At 33.7% G+C, this 17556-nt stretch overlaps 1 protein-coding gene across 3 annotated transcripts in view; it reads right to left on the reverse strand.

The window, feature by feature from the left end:
- Nucleotides 1-17556, reverse strand: part of LOC114340305 (guanine nucleotide-binding protein G(o) subunit alpha) — a 127429-nt gene that overhangs the window by 92401 nt on the left and 17472 nt on the right. Inside the window, exons 3-6 of one of the 3 annotated variants that reach the window (XM_050642040.1) lie at nucleotides 8292-8884; nucleotides 7799-8235; nucleotides 7565-7739; nucleotides 6725-7509 (exon numbers count right to left, since the gene is read on the reverse strand). The exons of the other annotated variants lie outside the window; for them this stretch is intronic. Coding sequence (XP_050497997.1) covers nucleotides 7172-7509; nucleotides 7565-7739; nucleotides 7799-8235; nucleotides 8292-8884 — 1543 coding nt within the window. The 3' untranslated portion in view covers nucleotides 6725-7171. Of the gene's footprint in view, nucleotides 1-6724; nucleotides 7510-7564; nucleotides 7740-7798; nucleotides 8236-8291; nucleotides 8885-17556 lie in introns of those variants that run through there. 3 annotated transcript variants of the gene reach the window in all.

The following is a 17556-nucleotide window of genomic DNA, read 5'->3' on the forward strand; positions in this document are numbered from 1 at the left end:
ATTTTGGCAATGTTCCGTCGCATAAAATTCAAAATAAACCTCTTTTTCATTGTCAGCATCATCGAAAACATAAAATAAGGTCAAAATTAGCCATTCACCTCCCATGGTCAGTATGTCGAAAAATAAGCGCTATTTTGGGGACGTATAACGTCTATATTAAAAGTGGCGCAATTTTTGTTCTATTAAACATTTGTAACTAAAACTTTCCAGAAAACTTCTTTGTACTCTATGTTTTAACATAAACGTAATTAATAAGATAAATTTTAAATTTTGCCTCTTAACTTTTGCGATTAAACTTTGCAATTCAAGAATATGTACCTTGTACTTTAAAAAATTCATAACTTTTACTAGAATAAGACTAAAATCTTAAAGCAGATACCGTTGTCTTCAAAAAAGTGAGCAACATATAGTGTACAAACCTTAGATAAAAATATTAAAATCGACCAGAGTTGTAGCGAGTTAAACGCAAAAAACGTGATTTCACTTTTTTTTATTTCTATGGTAAAATTGCGATTTTGACAATATTTCCCCACCTAAAATTTATAATAAATTTCATTTTCGTTTTCAGCACCATCAAAAACATAATCTAAGACCAAAATTAGCCATTCACCACACATGGTCAGTATCTCGAAAAATAACCGTTATATCGGGGATTTCTAATGTCGATAATAAAAGTTGCACTATTTTTTTTCTATAAAACATTTTGATCAAAAATTTTCCAGAAAACTTCTTTGTACTCTCTACTTTAACATAAACGTGATTAAAAGGCTAAATTTTAAATTTCGTCTCTCAACTTTTGCGATTAAACTTTGCAATGCACAAATCCGTACCTTTCCCTTTTAAAAATTCATAACCTTTATCAGAATAAGAATTAAAGCTTAAAAAAAGTAACGTTGTCTTCAGAAATGTTAGAGCTATATACTGTAAAAATTTCAGAAAAAAATATTAAAATTGAACAGAGTTGTAGCGAGGTAAACGCAAAAAACGTGATTTTTTTTTTATTTTTAGGTTAAAATTGCGATTTTGACAATGTTCCCCCACATAAAATTCAAAATAAACCTCATTTTCGTTTTCAGCACCCTCGAAAATAAAAAGTATGAATAAAATTAGCCCTTCGGCCCTCCGTGGTCAGTACGTGGTCATTTTAGGGGTATCTCCCGCTCGCCTAATAGTTTGAGGGCAGTACAATGGAGGAGCCTATGATGGTATATGATATTAAACTTATTAAATTAGCCTACAGCTAATTAAACATGAACCAACTTGTCTTAATCTGTAGAATTTGTATGTGAATATGATCTTTTTCTTCTTCTATTGGCACTACAACCCTTTGTGAACCTTGGCCTGCTTAAGAATGTTCTTCCATTCTGCCCTGTCGGACACTTTCCTTCGCCACTGCCTGATGTTCATGGTTTTAAGATCTTCTTCTATGTCGTCTATCCATCTGTTACATGACCTTCCTCTTGTTATATTTCCTTGGGGCTTCCATCTCTGGATTACTTTTACAGATCGATTATCTGGCATTCTTTCTAAGTGACCAAGCCAGTTTAGTCTTTGTGCCTGAGTCACTATGTTTTAATGATGTTACGACGTCTGGTTATTTAAAGAGTTGGTATAATTAGAAGTTATATCTTTTGCGTCACTGCCATCGATAGTTTATCTTCTTTTTCTTAGCCTTCTATCGTCCACGTTTGGACACAGGCCTGTCCCAACTGCTTACATCCATGGGCGCCCGCAGAGAGGGGCCAGGGGGGGGCCGTGGCCCCCCCTGAGATTTTACTATTTTGTATATTTTTCTGTACTCAAACCTAAAAAGTTAATACCTTTACGTTGACATAAAAGGTATATTATACAAGTATATAAACCAAAAACAAAATTATGGAGATAATATTATATTAAACTTAGACCATGGTCTAAGATATTAAATATAATACGTCGAATACCTACGAACCTACGCGCCTTTTGAATGCAACCGGCAACGTCGTAGCACAAGCACAATCACATGGTGGTGGTGGTGATGGTGATGGTGATAGATAATCCGGCCACGCACCACCATTCTACCTGTTTTCGTCAAGCCGCTCAGAGTTCACAGCCGTTGTTTATTTTCTTTGCGTTGAGATTCGCAGTGTATTTTATTTTATTATTATCGTGTTAGCCTTACGGGCGGTTTCCGGTTTCTATCATTTAATACAAACACAATCCTTATCAGGTAATTTGATTTATTAACATTTTCCTTAAACTGCATGACTATAGTTTTGCTGGTTTATTCTTTAGAAAAAAATGGACATTCGAACATTCTTTAAAAGAAAAACAACCGCCCTCGAGGAAGTTACCGATTCCAAAAAGAATAAGGCTTCAACTCGTAGCCCTATCCCTAGCACAAGTAGTGACATAGCACGCGAAGAAGAAGGGGAACATGAACATGCAGTAAAGGAAGCAGAGCCTAGCACTTCTTCGAATAGAAATACTTTAGCGGAGACAGCAGATCAGCCTGATGTACAAGAAACCATTGCCCGAATATTTCCAGACGGTCAATCAGAAGACATTGGAAATTTTGTAAATTCCTCGTCGATTCAAGATAAACAAAAATACCAATACGATATATTAAGAAGTCCGTATACGCCGTCCCCTACCTATGATTTTAAGCAAGATGTTGATCCAAATAAACGGCCGTTTGTACACAAATGGCTTCAACAATATGACTGGTTGGTTTATTCCAAAGTTCTTAAAGGTGCCCTTTGTAAGTATTGTGTGGTTTTCCCACCTGTTGTGACACACGGTAGTACCTTAGGCGCATTTATAACAAAGCCATTTATAAAATACAGGGATTTCCACACGCAGGCCAAGAACCATTCTAATTCTGCCTGGCATAAAGATTCAATTATCCGTTCCAAAAATTTTATTGATGTGATGTCCAATAAAAAACTAGATATATTGTCTCTGATTGATGAGGGAAAGCAAATAAATGTAGCGGAAAATAGAAAAAAAATTCTTCCAATTATAAAAACAATAGTTTTTTGTGGAACTCATGATATGCCTTTAAGAGAAAGCAGCAAAAATTCTGGAAATTTTTTGGATCTCTTAAAATTCAGGATAGACGCTGGTGATACAACTTTAGAGAATCACTTGTTGAACGCAGGTGGTAACTCTAAATACACTTCTCACAGAAGGGCACTTGTAGGGCAGGGCTATTATAGCCCTGCCCTACAAGTTTGTCCATGTTTAAACCTGATGTTTCCAAAAACTCCAAAATAGAATAAGCTATGCTATCAGCGTTTAGTTTATCTAATTTCACAAAACCAAGAAACTCTTCTTTCACCGTAAAATTTTCATTTTCTTTGTATACATACCGTATACCAACAGATAACTGTTCATGTCCCGAAATGTCCGCAGTCTCATCAGCCATAACACTAAAATATTTGGAAGAATTTGCTTCTTCGACAATATTTTTTAATATTACATGTCCTGCCAATGAAATTATTTCATTTTGGATCCTGTGAGAAGTGTATTTAGAGTTACCACCTGCGTTCAACAAGTGATTCTCTAAAGTTGTATCACCAGCGTCTATCCTGAATTTTAAGAGATCCAAAAAATTTCCAGAATTTTTGCTGCTTTCTCTTAAAGGCATATCATGAGTTCCACAAAAAACTATTGTTTTTATAATTGGAAGAATTTTTTTTCTATTTTCCGCTACATTTATTTGCATATAATAATTATGGATGCTCAACAATGGCTGGTGAAATTCACGGGGTTCAGAAGATAGTACAAGATAAGTATAAAAAAGCATTCTATTTTCATTGTGCCTCCCATAGGTTAAATTTAGTCATAAACGACATTAGTAAAATAGTTGAAATTCGAAATACCATAGGTACTGTTAAAGACGTAATAGTATTTTTTAGAGAGAGTACTCTAAGAAGAAACCTAATTCCCAATATACCTTTGTTTTGTGAAACTCGTTGGTCAGCTAAATATAAATCTTTGCGGATTTTTGCTGAAAATTTTAAAATAATATTTAAAACACTTTTTGATATAAAAACTGGGCAAATTTTAATGAACTCTTCTACTACAAAAAGAGCAGCTCAGTTATGGGCTGCCTTAAATTCCTTTACGTTTGTTATTTGTCTAGTTGTGGCAAGTAAATATTCAAATATTTTAGAGCCCATTGCAAATACGCTACAAGGTATTTCAATTAATTTTGTAGATGTTCATCACCACATAAATTTAATTACCAGGACTTGTGAAAAACAGCGCTCAGAGGTTGATTCAAATTTTGCAGACATTTTTTCCTATGCATTATCTATCTGTGAGACCCTCAACATAGAAGTGGGAAAACCACGAATTTGCGGTCGACAAATTCATAGATCTAACTATGAATCTGATTCAGCAGAAGATTATTTTAGAAAATCTATATTTATACCATATTTAGATCATCTGATTCTTGCCTTAAAAACAAGATTTTCTAAAGAACATGAAGTCGCCTTCTCTTTGTTTAATATTTTACCAAAAAATATAAAATCTTTAGATGTTAAATCTTTCGCAATTAAGGTAGGAAATCTATACAACATTGAGAATTTGGAAAGCGAATTAAATATTTGGAGAGAGTATTTATCTCAATCTCAAATAGCTGAGAACATAACCATTGAAGATCTTATTCAGCACTGTAAATTTTTTCCTGCTATCAAAGATAGCTGCATTCTTCTACTTACTTTGCCGTGTACTACCTGCACAATTGAACGGAGTTTTAGCACTTTACGCAGGATTAAAACGTGGATAAGAGCTACAATGGGACAAGATAGACTTGTTGGGCTAGCATTGTTGAGTATCCATCGAAATCGTCTATTAAATATTTCCAATTTTTCCACTAAAATACTAGACGAATTTTCTCAAAATAACAGAAGACTGGTTTTTAGTTAAGAATAAAATTGCATGCTATTTTGTATTACTTTTAGGTATTACTTTTATTACCTTCTAGCATTAATAACATTTATTATAATATTTTGTTTTGTATTTTTTAAGAGTTGCTTTCGTGGTTTTGTTATTTGTTCCTAAAAGAAGTTGCAATATTTTGTTTTCTTAACGTTTTAAAAATATAAGTATTACATACAACAGTTTTTTATTTTGCCCCCCCTGAAAAAAAATCCTGCGGGCGCCCATGCTTACATCGGCCTCTAGCCTGAGGAACATATTTCCGATTTGTTCCGGCTACTCTTTGAATATCATCAACCCACCTCATCTGTAGTCTTCCTCTCGGTCGTTTACTTTCTTAAGGTCTCGATAGTTTATACCGCCAAATATTTTGCGGGCTATTTACCCTCGAATATTCCCAAAAGTATTGCTTCCTTCGGTCTTATGCCTCCTCTACACATCGGCAGACGTGTCCGCGGACGGCATCTGCGTATGCATCCGCAGATGTGTAGATGGGGTAACTTGATCGTCTGTTGTTGGCCTCCAGGCCCACCTATTCCGAAGTGTAAATTCGCGTCAGCTATGCGCAGCCTACGTCACTTGCAGAGTAGTATTCAAATTGTGTACATAAACGCTGGTAACTTAGTCATGTTAAATATTTATATTTTGCATATTATTTTACTTTTTACATAGATTTTAAATGAAAACAAACGTTTATCATATTTTTACAGTCAACTATGTTTAATTGTTATGCTAATTATAACTAATAAGTAGTGCATTAATACAAAAAATATATAGATACCTATTTACGTACTTACTAGCAATTTTCATCACTTTCCAGTAATAATTTTTTTATATACCTATGCATAATAATTATTATATATATGTATTATATATTATATTATTATATATGTAGGAATGCACGGCATCTTAAGTAAAAGAATTATTTAGCAAGAATATTAACGCGATCGCAATATTTATTTTGAAAATCTGCATTGGAATGGTTGTTTTAAGTACCACTACCACTAATTATATATGGTTAAATTTAGATACTTAAAACAGCCGTTCCAATGCCGATCTTTAAAAAATAAATATTGCTATCGCGTTAATATTCTTGCTAAATAATTCTTCTACTTAAGATGTCGTGCATTTCTACATTATCTTGTCACGTGAGATGTTAGATAGTCAGGATTAAATTATTCTATTTCAAGGGGCATTGCGAAGCATTTAATAGCTGTGGATTCCTATCTACGGACGAATATTATGCAGCCATGGTATCTTTTTACGTCCTAGACCTCTCTTACCCTCTATCTTTCCGTTGAGTATCAATAGCTGAAAAATGTATAGTTCTTCCCGTAAAATGTGCCCTACGTATGCAGTCTTCTTACTTTTTACATAATCAAATAGTTCCCTATCCTGGAAACTAGTACTTCTTAATACTTCCTTATTTCTGAGTCTGTCCGTCCATGATATTCTAAGCAATCGGCGCAGGCATCACATTTCAAAGACTTCAAGCTTGTTAATGGAGCGGGCCTTTAACTTCCATGCTTCCATTCATACAAGAAACCAGGCCCAACGTAACACTTTAGCATCTTGCAATCTCAGGTTGAAATTTACGAAGCCTCAAAAAAGCATTTCTGGCTTGTTCTTCTCTGCTGTTTATTTCAGTCTCAGGTTTTGGCTCTTCCAATATGACAAGAAAAATCTGCGAACGGATGTCCTGAGGAATATAAAGCGGTAGTTTTCTACTAGCTTTCCGCATCGCAGTATCGTAACCCTCTAAAATTCCCAAAGGTAAAATAATTGTCTTTAGATAAAACAGTTCTTAAACAATTTATTTTAAAAATATAAAACTATGGACATTACGCGATAGTCTTTTGAATTTTTCGTTTATTACTACGTGCTAAAATTATTTTTTTATTAAATTCTTTTATACGAAAGTACATACGTGACCGAAAAAATACTTTCTTAGCATCTTGAGGACAATCAACATCAACACTTAAGGACAACAGACTTGAAATATATTGTTTGCCAGTAAATATGGAATCTCCATTAAAGTTTTGAAAAATGTCTTCTAGTTTTTCCAAATGAGCCATAAATTCGTTAGAAGGTTTACATAGTCCACCCTCTGTCAAATGATCGGTCCAGGTGTAAGACGTCGAACTTTGATCAGTCAAATTTGGTAACTTCCGTTTAAGCTTGCTACAAATAAATCCTCCTAAATGTTCTAGTCCATCATACACTAAATCATCAAGTTCTTTACACAGGACTATGTCATCTCCATCCGTAGGATTGGTGTCAAAAGTTGTTGTTGAAGCAAGCTTTTCATCATGTTACCGCTTATAGTTAATGTAGGAGTACCATCGTCTTCAACATTACAGTAGTCAGAAAAAGCACCTTCGTTTTTTCCCATTAAATAAGAACGCATTCGATATTTAAAATCCAAAGAAGTGGGATGATCGTTTAAACCACCTTTCGCTCTTATAACCCCAAAAAAATTCTCCAACGGATCTTGGTTTAAGCGCCTCGTCAAAATGTAGTTAATATTGTATCGTTTCTTGATATCTTCAAGCAGCAATTGCAGAGCCTTGTTTGACATCAGAATACCTACAACGTTTTGTAATGTTATTAAGTGTGTTTTTACTTTGATATATTGCGTTACCTTTCTGGAACGGAAGCAATGATTTCCTGCCTTTAACTCGCATTGTTGCAACCATTTCTGACATTCTTTGCAAAATATTATTTTGGCCTTCTAGCGCCAAACCATATGCCCGGTTTCTGGTTCGAGTGTCGCTTACAGGAACGCTCACATTGAATATGTCAAACCAGTCGTTCACCTACAACAAGTTAAAACAAATTTGTAATTAATGTCGCCCTTAAAAATTGTAACACTTACCAATTTAAAAACATCTGCCAATTCTGTCCAATTTTCGTCTTGATTGATAAGACCAAGCATGCCGCACCTACTAATAGCTTTCGATACAGTATGAGAGAATAATTTTGCAGCATATTTTACTCTCTGCCTGTGAGCTCCTCTCACATTGAGCTTTTCTTTATCTATTTTGTGAGTAATTTTTAAATCTGAACCTGTTGTAGCATCAATAACAGATTCAACACAGTCCTTATTTAGTTCTTTTCCATTAAAAATAAAGCCTTCGTCCACAAAATGATTTCTGATAAGCTTTAATAGGTGCGGCACGTCAGCAAATACATAAACATTTTCACCATTGTGTGGGTTTTTAAAGTAAGGTTTGCTTTCTGTTATTTCCAATTCATTGTGCAGTGCTCTATTTCCACCACCCAAATCACAAACCATAGCTACTACTTGGAAGCCTAGAGAAAAAATATTAATAAATATGTGTGTCAAAATATCATATGTTGGTACTCACCTGCTTTTTCTACAAATGTAATGACCTCGGATAGGATGGAAAAAGTCATTTTTGTGTCATAATTGTAATACACAGGTTGTTTCCACTGTTTAAATAGACCCGTCAGCATTATGACTTGCACATATGAAAATGGCTGTAACACTTGGTCTTCAGATTTATCGTAGACATACTCTTTTTTTATTTTCATTTCGTCAAATAACAAAGTGCATACTTTGTCTTTCCTGCTAAAACTGGAGTATTCTACGATTTTAAATGCATTTTTTATTGTTCCAGGTTGTATTTTAATTTTTTTCAGCCAAGATTGCAATGTGGATACTGCTGGATACGGAAAACCTCTTTTTATCATTAGTCTGTAAGCTCGAGGTCCAGCTGAATACAATGATATAGCTTTCGAAATTTCAGATGTAGACCACAATATCCGTTTGTTATTTTGAATTTTTTTAATTTGATTTCTAGAAAAAATATTTTCTACGGCCGAAATTGTACTTTCCATTGCAGACACCTTTGCTGTTGCCGCATTTAGTTGTTTCTTTAGAAGGGAAATTTCATTCATCAGTTCTTGATTCTGGTTGACTAGTGGTTCTGTTTGTATGCTAAAAATATTTTGTTTTTAATAGTTATTTATATATATACACCGTTTTTTAGGCGTCAACGCCCTTCCGGTAGGGATCTATGGAGGAGTGTCACCGAGCCGCAAGCCCTTATCCCTTGCCGTACTGCTCCTCCATAGGCCGATCAGACACCAGCTTATTCCAGACCAAGTCGTAGATTCTTTTTAGAATTTTAGACTTTTAGAATTTTAATAGTTATTTATAATTACCGTAAAGTCCACAACAATTCTGTTTTGAAGCGCTCTTTCACGCCCTATGATTTTAAATTTTAAAACAGAAATTTTAGATAAATTTACCTTTTTTCTGCAGAATTATTGCTAAAGCCATCACCCTGAATAAAATTTTCAGAATTATCTTCAGCGTCTACTTGTCTAAAGCTAGCCCCAGAACCTTCACGTTTGCTACGAAAATTAAATAAAAGGTACAAACATGCATTAAGTAAGAGATTGCTTAGAAGTTGTATAGAAGCTTATATGCTCCAGTGAAATAAGACCAAAATATACCATGTTCTGGATACTTGAGGAGTCAGGTTGCAAATGGGTTTTTTGGGTACTATATACCTAACACATTATAAATACAAAAAAAATCCCGTAACAGTTAAATACCAAACTAGATTCAGTCTACAGTCAATATTAACAAAGTAATTTAAATTATTTATAAGCCAGCAATGACTCTAATTTAGTAAAATATTTTTGCAAAGGTAAAAATGACTTGTTGATTTCTTACTAAAAATAATAAATTAAAATATTGGTTTTCTTCTTTCACGTGGTTTTCGCAGAATTGCTATATCATTATTATTTTCTGAGAAATAACATTGCAAAAAACGCTCTGTGGGATAAACAAATTCAATAAAATTTAAACTAATTGACGAATCGTCTTGGAATTCTTTGTGCATTATACATGCTGTTTGACTCAACTTTTAGTTCGATATAAAAGTCTTAAGTTCATTTTCGCAAAAGTTATAGCAAATTTTTAATTTTCAAATTTTTAGTTTTATTTTGGAATTTTCGAAGCAACAAATGATCGGACCAAAAATAAAAAAATTGCCCTTTAAACCTTTACTCATCTACTAAAAGATAAATACTCTAAATAAAATATTTACTTACCCTATTTTTATCTGTAGCGACTTAAACGAAAAAATTGCCATTTTTGACTCTTATTTGTTAATAACTAAAATTCTCGTCCGAACTGTGACGGGCATTTTTGTATTTATAATGTATTAGAAATATAGTACACAAAAAACCCATTTGCAACCTAGCTGGTCAAGTGTCCCGACAAAAATCTTATTTCTCTGGACTATCTCTATAAAAACATTCACCAAATTCTAATATACCAACCATCAGAAAAATATACAGTTAGCTTACCTACTTAATAATTCATCAACGACTTGTTTTCTTTGCCTTTTTTTTAATGCGCCCCCATGGCTTATCGTAGAAACCTCAGATTTCACCATAGGCAAATTCTTATTGGGAACAACATCTTTTTTCAAGCCTCGATAAGTTTTCGGGCGATAATTCAGCAGTTGATGCTTAAGATTTATATAAAAATCAGTCTCAGTGAAATGATTGGAACAAACATAAGCCGTCTTTGGGTTAAATTTATCTTTCCTACCGGTGGCGTGCACCCATTGTTTTATTAAATTTTCCTCTTTAGGGAAACGAAAAAATCTCGTGCCAGGGCAAGGATTTCGCTTGCTCTGGTTATCAGAGGAACAGCCAAATACTGCACAACGCATATCGTAAAAATTCAAAATACGTAAAAATTTAAAATACGTAAAAATACAAAAAACAACTGTGAAAATACTCCGAAAATTATCTGAATACCTGCACTATACGAATGCTAGATTCTCACTGAACTCTGCAAGTGACGTCACTCACTGACCGACCGTCCGGCGCCAAGCGCTATATGTTACCATCGAGTTAATTATACCGTGGTTGGCCTCGGACCTCTACGACGCATTAGTTTTCGCAGTGAATTCAAAGTAGATATTGCGTCACCCGAGAATTAACACAGACTGAACGATTTACAGATGTGTACCTACAGATGTGTGGTCAGCTCGTGATGATACATCGGCAGATGCATCCGCAGGCGCGTCTGCCGATGTGTAGAGGAGGCATTAGGGTCTGTTTCTGTTCCATATGTGAAGACCGTCCTCAGCAGTCTTTTGAATACGTATAATAATTCTAGTTTTTCTTTAATTCTATTTGTAAGATTTATTCTTATACTAATTTCTTCGCTTATTTTGTTGCTAGTAGTCTCTAACGAGCGAAGGTATGTTATATGTGTGTCTGAATCTATCAACACATTCAAAGATATGACTTCCAAAGACTGTTTCGCGTTCCTTATTTGCTATAGGATCCTTAGGAACCAACATTAGCCTAATAAAATTTAAAAAAGTCAAAATGTAAATTCGTACAGGTTAAAACAAATTTTATACCAAATTTTAGGTGGGTACAAAAGATATTTTCAAGAAAGTATCCAAATCATACAAGGGGATCATTGTTTAAATAATTAAAAAGGGGTCATTTTTGCAAAAAAATATACTTTTTTAACAGCTGAGGTAATTCACTTATTAATGAAGGTCTATGAGATTTTTTTCTACAAAGTTGAAGGGTAAATCTTTCACATAAGACTTACTAAATTAAATTCGACCCCCTATTTATTTAAATAATTGTATATAAAACTTTAAAAACAAATTTGCAAAAAAATATTTTTAGCGTTTTAAATAAGCACTATAAAATATATTGACAGGGTCGACATAACTAATTGACAGGGTCGACAGCTACGCATACCTTGGTACCAACATAAACAGCCAGTGGGACCACTCAAGTGAAATAAAACAACGCATAGGAAAAGCGAGATCAGCGTTCATAATGATGAAGTCTCTTTTCAGAAGCCACGATTTACCTCTTGCTACCAAAATCTCTATCATCAGATGCTATGTATTTTCTACGTTATTATACGGAGTAGAGGCCTGGACACTTTCCGAGGCTTCTTTGAGAAAACTCGAGGCATTTGAGATGTGGTGTTACAGGCGCATTTTGAGAATTTCGTGGGTGGATCGTGTGACTAATATTGAGGTTCTACGTAGAATAGGCAAGGAATGCGAGATTATTAACATAATCAAAGAGCGCAAACTAGAATATCTTGGCCATGTTATGAGGAATGAACAGAGATATGGCTTGTTGCAACTCATTCTTCAAGGCAAGGTATTTGGAAAGAGAGGACCAGGGAGAAGAAGAATATCTTGGCTTCAAAACCTGAGAAAGTGGTTTAATACATCGACAACCGGACTATTCAGAATAGCAGCAAGCAAAGTTAGGATAGCCATGCTGGTCGCCAACATCCGGAACGGATAGGCACCTTAAGAAGAAGAAGATAAAATATATTATTTTACGGTGTAAGTTGCGCTATGTTACCAGTATTAATTAAAAATAAATTGGTCGAAAAATATTTAATATTTTTTGAGATATTGAATTTGTTTATTAAATGTTACTATATTTTCAATTGCAAAGACGTGGTTGTTGCCAAAGAAATATTCACCTACTTAAGATCCCATTATTTTTATTTTTATGTATATTTTCGATAAATGTATTGATAAATTCAAATTTCAATTAAACTGCCCCCTAAAATGGCATTTGAAAACTATTCAAATTTGTTTATAATTTGTTTTTTTAATAACGTCCCGGGGATTGAGTATTTTGAAATGCCGTTTGGATAATTGGGTTCCTGAGAATTTTTTACTAATTAACAAAATTTTTTTGTCGTTTTTTCTTCTTCTTTTTTTTCTTGGAGTTATATTACTACGGGCCCTTTTAATGTAAAATTTTATTAAGAATGTCGAATCTCTGAGTTGTAGATTCTAGACCTAAAAATATTAAGATTTAACTAAAATCTCTTAAATAAAATGTGGCTACTTACTGAGTTACAGGGTGTTTTATTTAAAAATTTAAAAATTATTTTTACCAACTACTTTAAAACTATTTGACGTATCCTTATCATACTTGGCAGAAAGTGTGGCTATTATACACCCAACTAAATTGTGATTAATAAACGTTTCTAGCTAGTGCCAGAGGCGTACGACAGGGGATAGTGAATTATTGACCCTTCCCAAATTCTACGCCACTGAGTGAATTACTATTTTAGCGTAATTTTTCGATTCTCCGATACTTTGTATGTAAATAGCTTTATTAGTATTGATAAAGTCATCAGTTTGAGAGATATTGGAAGTTTAAAATGAATGAATGAATCAAAATAACTATGCTGTTTTATTTTTAACGTCCAATATCTCGAAAACTAATGACCTAATCGTTACCAGTAAAGAGTATATTATTTACATAGAAAGTATTAGAGAATCGAAAAATTTTGCTAAAATGGTAATCCCCTCAGTGGCGTAGAATTTGGGAAGGGTCAATCATTAACTATTCCCTGTCGTACGTCTCTGGCAGTAGCTAGAAACTTTTATTTATCACAATTTAGTAGACTGTATAGTACCCACACTTTCTGCCAAGTATGATAAGGATACGTCAAATAGTTTGAAAGTACTTGGTAAAAATAATTGTTAAATTTTTAAATAAAACACCCTGTAACTCAGTAAGTAGCCACATTTTATTTAAGTGATTTTAGACCAATCTTAATATTTTTAGGTCTAGAGTCTAAAACTTAGAGATTCGACATTCTTACTGAAACTTAACCCTAAAAGGGCTCGTAGTAATATAACTCCAAGAAAAAAAAAAGAAGAGGAAAAAAGAAGAAAAAATTTTGATAATTATTGAAAAATTCCCAGCAACCGAGCTATCGAAACGGCATGTCAAAATATTTATGCCTTGCGACGTTATTAAAAAAACAAATTATAAACAAATTTGAATAATCTTCAAATGCCATTTTAGGGGGAAGTTTGATTAAAATTTGAATTTATCAATACATTTATTGAAAATATACATAAAAATAAAAATAATAAGATTTAATACGGGTGAATATTTCTTTGAAAATAGAAAATAGAGTAACATTTAATAAACAAATTCAATATCTCAAAAAATATTACATACTTTTCGACCAATTTTTTTTTTATTTAATACTGATAACATAGAGCAAATTTTCTTGTAAAATAATATATTTTATAGTGCTTATTTAAAACGCTAAAAATAATTTTTTGCAAATTTGTTTTTAAAGTTTCATGTATAATTATTTAAATAAATAGGGGGTCAAATTTAATTTAGTAAGTTATATGTGAAAGATTTACCCTTCAACTTTGCAGAAAATAATCCTATAGACCTTCATTAGTAATTGAATGACCTCAGCAGTTAAAAAAGTAATTTTTTTGCAAAAATGACCCCTTTTTAATTATTTAAAGAATGATCCCCTTGTGTGATTTGGATACTTTCTTGAAAATATCTTTTGTACCCACCTAAAACTTGATATAAAATTTGTTTCAACCTGTACGAATTTACATTTTGTTTTACATGTAGTGAAATTTTATTTTACTAGACTATAGTTTGAGGGCAGTACAATGGAGGAGCCTATGATGGTATATGATATTAAACTTATTAAATTAGCCTACAGCTAATTAAACATGAACCAACTTGTCTTAATCTGTAGAATTTAAGTATGTGAATATGATCTTTTTCTTCTTCTATTGGCACTACAACCCTTTGTGAATCTTGGCCTGCTTAAGAATTTCTTCCATTCTGCACTGTTGGATACTTTCCTTCGCCACTGTCTGATGTTCATGGTTTTAAGATCTTCTCTATGTCGTCTATCCATATTTTACATGGCCTTCCTCTTGTTCTATTTCCTTGGGGCTTCCATCTCTGGATTACTTTTACAGATCGATTATCTGGCATTCTTTCTAAGTGACCAAGCCAGTTTAGTCTTTGTGCCTGAGTCACTATGTTTTAATGATAGTTACGACGTATGGTTATTTAAAGAGTTGGTATAATTAGAAGTTATATCTTTTGCGTCACTGCCATCGATAGTTTATCTTCTTTTTCTTAGCCTTCTATCGTCCACGTTTGGACACAGGCCTGTCCCAACTGCTTCCATCGGCCTCTAGCCTGAGGAACATATTTCCGATTTGTTCCGGCTACTCTTTGAATATCATCAACCCACCTCATCTGTAGTCTTCCTCTCGGTCGTTTACTTTCTTAACCCTCCGTTAGGCGCGTGGTCTACAATCGTAGACCACTCTCCTTTAAGTTGTCGCCAATTGCATAAAACTGCACATACGCCCCCATCCCGCTTAGTAGCTGTCACTAATACTTCCAACTTACTCTTCAGTTTGCTAAACGCCGCCGATCTGTTTGCATTATTTTTTTACCATTATTCAAAGAGCACTGGTCTACAACCGTAGACCACGCGACTAAGCGTGTTTTAGTTTTTAGTTGTATATATAAAGCTAATATGTAGTCTGCTGTGTATATAAAGCTAATAGCATAAATGAAAATGTTTTAAGAAGCGACTTCATTGAAAACTTAGCATGGGAACTAATCAAACAGCAAATTGAATATGGATCAACTATGCCTTCCCTGCTAAGAGAACTTAGACGACGAGCTCGCGTACTGCTCGGAGTTCAAGAAGTCGTACCCTCTTCCCCTAATATTCCAACAAATTACGTGGGACGATGTTGTATTTGTGCATGAATTTGCAATATGTCAACAAGAAGGGCATGCCAAAGATGTGACACATTTGCATTCAAGGATCATTTTGGGGATATTTGCACTGAATGTTTGACGGACTAAAATTGTGCCACTTTGACCATTTAATAGTTTTGTTCTTTTTTTACTTTTTAGTTATATTCTTTATTATTTATCCCTATTGGTCATTCTATAAGTTCAAAGATAAAAAATATTTGTGTTTTTTACTAAATTTGGCTTATTTTTGTGACCATTTTCATTTACTTGCGAATAAAGACCCAAAAAAATCATGACCTCGTTTTTAATTTTACCACTGTCAAAATGAGAAAGCCAAGGAACAAAACGTGTCTAATATCAAAGTGCGAACATAAATAAACATGTTATTAACCACTAATTTGTTAATTTTGTCAAAATCCGGTATTATACGACAAAAAACTATTGGTCTACAATCGTAGACCGCGCGCCTAAGCTTGTCAGCAATAACGACGCGCCTAACGTAGGGTTAAGGTCTCGATAGTTTATACCGCCAAATATTTTGCAGCTATTTTACCCTCGAATATTCCCAAAACTATTGCTTCCTTCGGTCTTAGGGTCTGTTTCTGTTCCATATGTAAAGACCGTCCTCAGCAGTCTTTTGTATAGGTATAATAATTCTAGTTTTTCTTTAATTCTATTTGTAAGATTTATTCTTATATTAATTTCTTCGCTTATTTTGTTGCTAGTAGTCTCTAACGAGCGAAGGTATGTTATATGTGTGTCTGAATCTATCAACATATTCAAAGATATGACTTCCAAAGACTGTTTCGCGTTCCTTATTTGCAATGGGATCCTTAGGAACCAACATGTACTTTATTTTATCTTCGCTGATGACTAGATCGACCTGTTTCGTAGTCATTTACAAGGCTACAAAATATTGCTTAACATCTCACTTGGTACGCCCTATTATGTCAATGTCATCAGCATATGCTAAAATTTGTGTTGATCGCTGTTTCTAATTCCTGTGTCTCGGACTGCCTTTTTCTAGGCAATACATATTAACCTTGCTGTCCCGTTCGAGTCAACTACACAAATGTACTGTTCGGGTCAATATGACCCAACTATGGTTTACGCTCCTTAATCGAAATAAACTTAAATAAAATTATGTTGTTAATGTAAATTAAACCTAATTAACAAAAACAAAAGGCATTTTTTTCTTTCAAAAAAGCCTAGTAACAAATATCTACAAAAATTTAATTCAGTTTACAACTGAGACAGTAATAAAAAGAATGGATTTTACAAATATGTTTGTGATATAATATATAATACAACATAATAATTAGTCTTGTTATCGTTTTTACGGCAAGTTTACAGCGTGTTCGTTTAGCAGGCGGAGTTAGATTTAATAGACGGTTCACTAGCATTTCCATCTTGTCTACTTGTTCCTGCTCGTGTCCTTTTTACCAGTTCGTAAGAGCCTTTAATTATTGGTATATTTTTTCTGGAAATGATGACTGGATTCATTAGTTTTTTTCCAATTCCTCAAGAAAATTCGCCGTTTTCCCAATTGATTGGTATTCCATTGGATATTTATTGATGCCCATAACACGAACGCGTTGTAGGCAGAAATGTCCAGTAGATTATAAAAAACAATCATTGGCCAGCGATTTATCTCTTCTCACATGTATACGTGCCCACAAGCTAATCTAGAGTATCCACTGCTTCCTTATTGGAATTGTAATCTAAAATAATTTGGGGCTTTTTCATTTGATGAAAGTGATGCATGATGCATCGATTCATGATGCAAAGTACTCATAAGAACAACATTTTTATTATTTTTGGGAATATTGTCAAATCTTGCATGAAGCAAAAAAGACGAGCTATGAACTTCTTTATTCGCGATTTTTGCTGAAATTTCCGGTTTATTTTACTTATAATCCCCGGCATTATATCTACTTTGTTTTAAAAGAAATTGTCCTAAATTTTACGATGTAAAAAAGTTATTATAAACGTAATATTGTGGCATTCCAAATCACTACTCAAGTC

Source organism: Diabrotica virgifera, chromosome 1, assembly GCF_917563875.1.
Source record: "Diabrotica virgifera virgifera chromosome 1, PGI_DIABVI_V3a".
Classification (NCBI taxonomy): Eukaryota; Metazoa; Arthropoda; class Insecta; order Coleoptera; family Chrysomelidae; genus Diabrotica; species Diabrotica virgifera.